The sequence below is a fragment of the Nelumbo lutea genome, chromosome 3 (assembly GCF_056320005.1).
Source record: "Nelumbo lutea isolate HS-2025 chromosome 3, American lotus-T2T, whole genome shotgun sequence".
In the NCBI taxonomy this organism is placed as follows: Eukaryota; Viridiplantae; Streptophyta; class Magnoliopsida; order Proteales; family Nelumbonaceae; genus Nelumbo; species Nelumbo lutea.
The window spans coordinates 5,467,877-5,471,288 of record NC_142686.1 but is presented as its reverse complement, the minus strand read 5'-3'; the positions used below and the strand labels follow the sequence as shown (position 1 = coordinate 5,471,288).

The following is a 3,412-nucleotide window of genomic DNA, read 5'->3' as shown; positions in this document are numbered from 1 at the left end:
AAAAGTAGTGATTAAGAACTCAAAAATGTATTTTTTGACATTTTTATTCTATGAGGAGAGCATTATTGTACCTACTTTTTGATACAGTTTTATGCTAGTTAAAATTTTACTTTTTTTTACCAAAGTATAAGGAATTGAGCATAGATAGTTGGAGCATTAATGATGGGGCCTACATTTTGCACCGATTTCAAACAAACAAAATGAATATAAAACGGTTTAAAAATGTGAATCGTGTTTGCATTCATGAACCAAAAAACAGGTAGTTATGCAAATTACATATTTGTGTTATTTGTGTTTGATTCGCAACCAAATGCAGCCCTAGGCTCAGTTTGGAAGGAGCATAAATACAAATATGTAGAGTGCAAATCATTGTATTTTATATTATTTTGTATGTATTTATTTGCACTGTAGATATTTGTATTTGTACGCTTTCCAAACTGAGCATTACTTCCCGAAATGCATGCATGACACTTCTATCAAAAAAAAAAAAGAAAAAAGAAATTCATTTAGATGATAAAAATATGGAAAAATCAAGCCATTTGATGATTAAATAAACTGACTAGATACCAGGTATGCTTTGGGCTGGTGAAGGAAGAGTATGACAAATCTTCCATAAAATTAAATGAATTCGAAGAGAAAAAATGATAGTTTGCTGTTACTTCACGTGGCCAACAATGAGCAAGCTAATAGAGACTGCCCTTATCACTTCGCCAAGCATCATAGCGTTGGCCTTAGGTTACTTGGACAAGCTAAGACAAGGAACAGTGAAGAGATAAGGGTAGCCTACATCACAGGTCTCACGATAATATGCTCAAAAGCAAACTCAAAATGCAAACATCAAACATAATGTTTAATTTCATAATAGATGATTTCTTACCTGTGAAACAGTAAACAGTGAGGTAGCCCACTATATAAGCTTAAACAATAACGACCCCAAAGAGTTGCCAATGCTGAATTCTTAGGGGCCGGAGGAAGAGGAACACGTCAATTGGAAAGATGACATAAAGTGGGTATGAAACATATAGAACCCATGAAACTTTTTCTTGCATGGGAGCATACTTTATCATCCCTAAATCCATACAAACTGTGAAATCAATCAATAAAACCACAATGATGCGACACCCATGCATTGAAAAGGCAGTTATACATGCAGCAAAACAAGCCTTCACATCCAGAATGTTTATGGTCATGGTTCAGAAAGGGCAATTCCTTTTACTTTCTTTTTTCTTTTAGCTGAAACATGTATAACCTTCAACAAACTTGCCTACACCCAACTCTTGCTAAATCCACTAAGAGCTGACTGTATTCCCTGGCCCCAACAGCATACACCCAATGAAACCACCACCATTGTAATTAAAGCATACATAGAGCCAAAGTAATGATAACTGAACTGTCTTCAAGCCCTCAGCCCTCAGCCTCAGCCACCAGCTCTCCACCACCACAACCACCACCATCTTCCCGCCACTCCCAAACACATACCAAAAATTCTGCCAGAAAACTGTGGCAATTAACCTCCATCCAGTCTATCCTTGTCTTTCTTCACAACCAATAACTCCACCTAAAAATCCCATCAAGAAACAAAGGCTCTACACCTTCACCCAAAACCTGCCTGGGTCCTCTGGTTGTTTATATGTAGGATTCCTGCAATTACTTGTCGACATTAATATCTCCGGACCCAATATCTAATCCTAGAAATGGTATATCACCTTGATATGCTTTCTTTATCTCCGGAGCTTTATCTTGATATGGGATAAAATATTTGTTCTCAAATATCAGCTTCTTTGAATTTAAAACCCACACCACGTTCACATCTTTCTCAATAAGACCTTTGGACATTAGAACCTGCAGGACTGAACACCTTGGAATAATTCTCTTCTCCAAACTAACCAAGAACAAATTCGGACATTTTGCAATATCGGAAGGTTTCAAACCTAGCTTGCTCACAAAGAATTCCATCAAGATACCCATTTTCTTCTCTGAACTGAGCATAAAAATTGGTTGTACTCTGAAAGCCATGAGAACGTCATCCTCGGACCAACCTGACCTCTTCAAAGTGTTGACCTTCCTTTCCCAATTCAATTTACTCATCCCCGTCACCGAGCGAACAGCGAGGACGAATGAGCGGCTTGTGGGATCAAAGCCCATTTCTTTAACCCTCTCCACAGCCTCTTTAAAGTCTTCGGCCTTCAGGGAGACTGAATTAGGCTGCATTACGATCAATCTCGCAATATTGGACTCGGGCACACCGTGAGCTCGCAGGGTATTTATGTTAGGCTGTGTCACATTCTGTAGGTTGCATTTAACAAGGCGGGTTGATTGCTTTAAGGAATAGATTAAGTCCTCATGGTTGTGAATCAAGCCTTTAAGGAAAGAAAGAGCGGGGATGATTTGGTTTTCTAAGCTACCTTGTAGCAAACACGTATCCAAAGAGACGATCCTGGGAAGATCAGATCTCGAAATGCCAAAGGCTTCAAGGAACTCCAATTTGGGCTTAAGAGTCCTGTCTGCATTTGATAGAAGCAGTTTAGGGTTCCTGGAGATAAGGTACGCAATGTCCGATTGGGTGAAGCCATGCGTTCCTAAGAGCTCAACCACCGAATCTGCTTTCTCTTTGTTCTTAATGCGGAGTTTGTTTGCTGTGGAAGTAGCGGATTCTAACGACATGCCACATGATTCCATGAGGTAGGTGACTGTGAAAAAAGAAGGTTGGTCCACGGAGGAGCTTGAGATGTTTGAGACCGATTTCGGAGATGATATTGTACAAAGAAAATAAACATGGCTTCTGCTCGTTGATTCAGAGGGTTTTACTTGAAGAAATCTTTTGCACAAAAAACGGAACATTGAATGAGAAAAGGAATGGAACACGGAAGCTTACCCGGGAGAAGCACTGAAGATACTCGAACTGATTCGAAACGTCGATGAAATTCCGAATTTGATTACTGGGGTAAGAAGTCAAAGAACCCTAGAAATTGAGAGGCGGTTTTATACATAGAGGCAAATGGTATCGGTAAACGGATCGGATTAGTATTTTTTGGGCAAATTTCTTAAAATAGCCCTATGATTTAAAAAATTGATTAATTCCATCTTTACTATTTATATATTATCTTAAATTAACTTTTAAATTTTCTGACAATTATTTAAAACCTTCTTTTTTTTTCATATGATATCACGTGATTAATATATTTTTTTTTAAATTCCTAAAGCTATCCATTCGCCACAATTTCGACAAACCAGCAGAAGAGCAGCAATCTTCCATCCCCGATCACTTCTCTGGAAAATATTCTCTCTCACATTGTTCTTCTTATTCTCCTCCTTTGGTTCCGGTCTCCTCTATCATGCAGAGAAAGAACATACGGGAGAAATCCGCATGAGAACACCACCTCTGTTATAATTTTTCTTCGCAGGTTTAATT

At 38.5% G+C, this 3,412-nt stretch overlaps 1 protein-coding gene across 1 annotated transcript; it reads right to left on the bottom strand.

Moving 5' to 3' along the window:
- Window positions 1-829: 829 nt before the first annotated feature.
- Window positions 830-3,018, bottom strand: LOC148862537 (uncharacterized). The gene is made up of 2 exons (XM_088975177.1): window positions 2,876-3,018; window positions 830-2,690 (listed from the first exon to the last, which is right to left on the bottom strand). Exon 2 carries the CDS (start codon window positions 2,677-2,679, stop codon window positions 1,648-1,650), a length of 1,032 nt encoding a protein of 343 aa, XP_088831303.1. The 5' UTR covers window positions 2,680-2,690; window positions 2,876-3,018; the 3' UTR covers window positions 830-1,647.
- Between the last annotated feature and the right edge of the window lie 394 nt (window positions 3,019-3,412).

Excerpts from the sequence above, each read along its gene's own strand:
- LOC148862537 (XM_088975177.1), bottom strand. The coding sequence starts at position 2,679 with ATGGAATCATGTGGCATGTCGTTAGAATCCGCTACTTCCACAGCAAAC.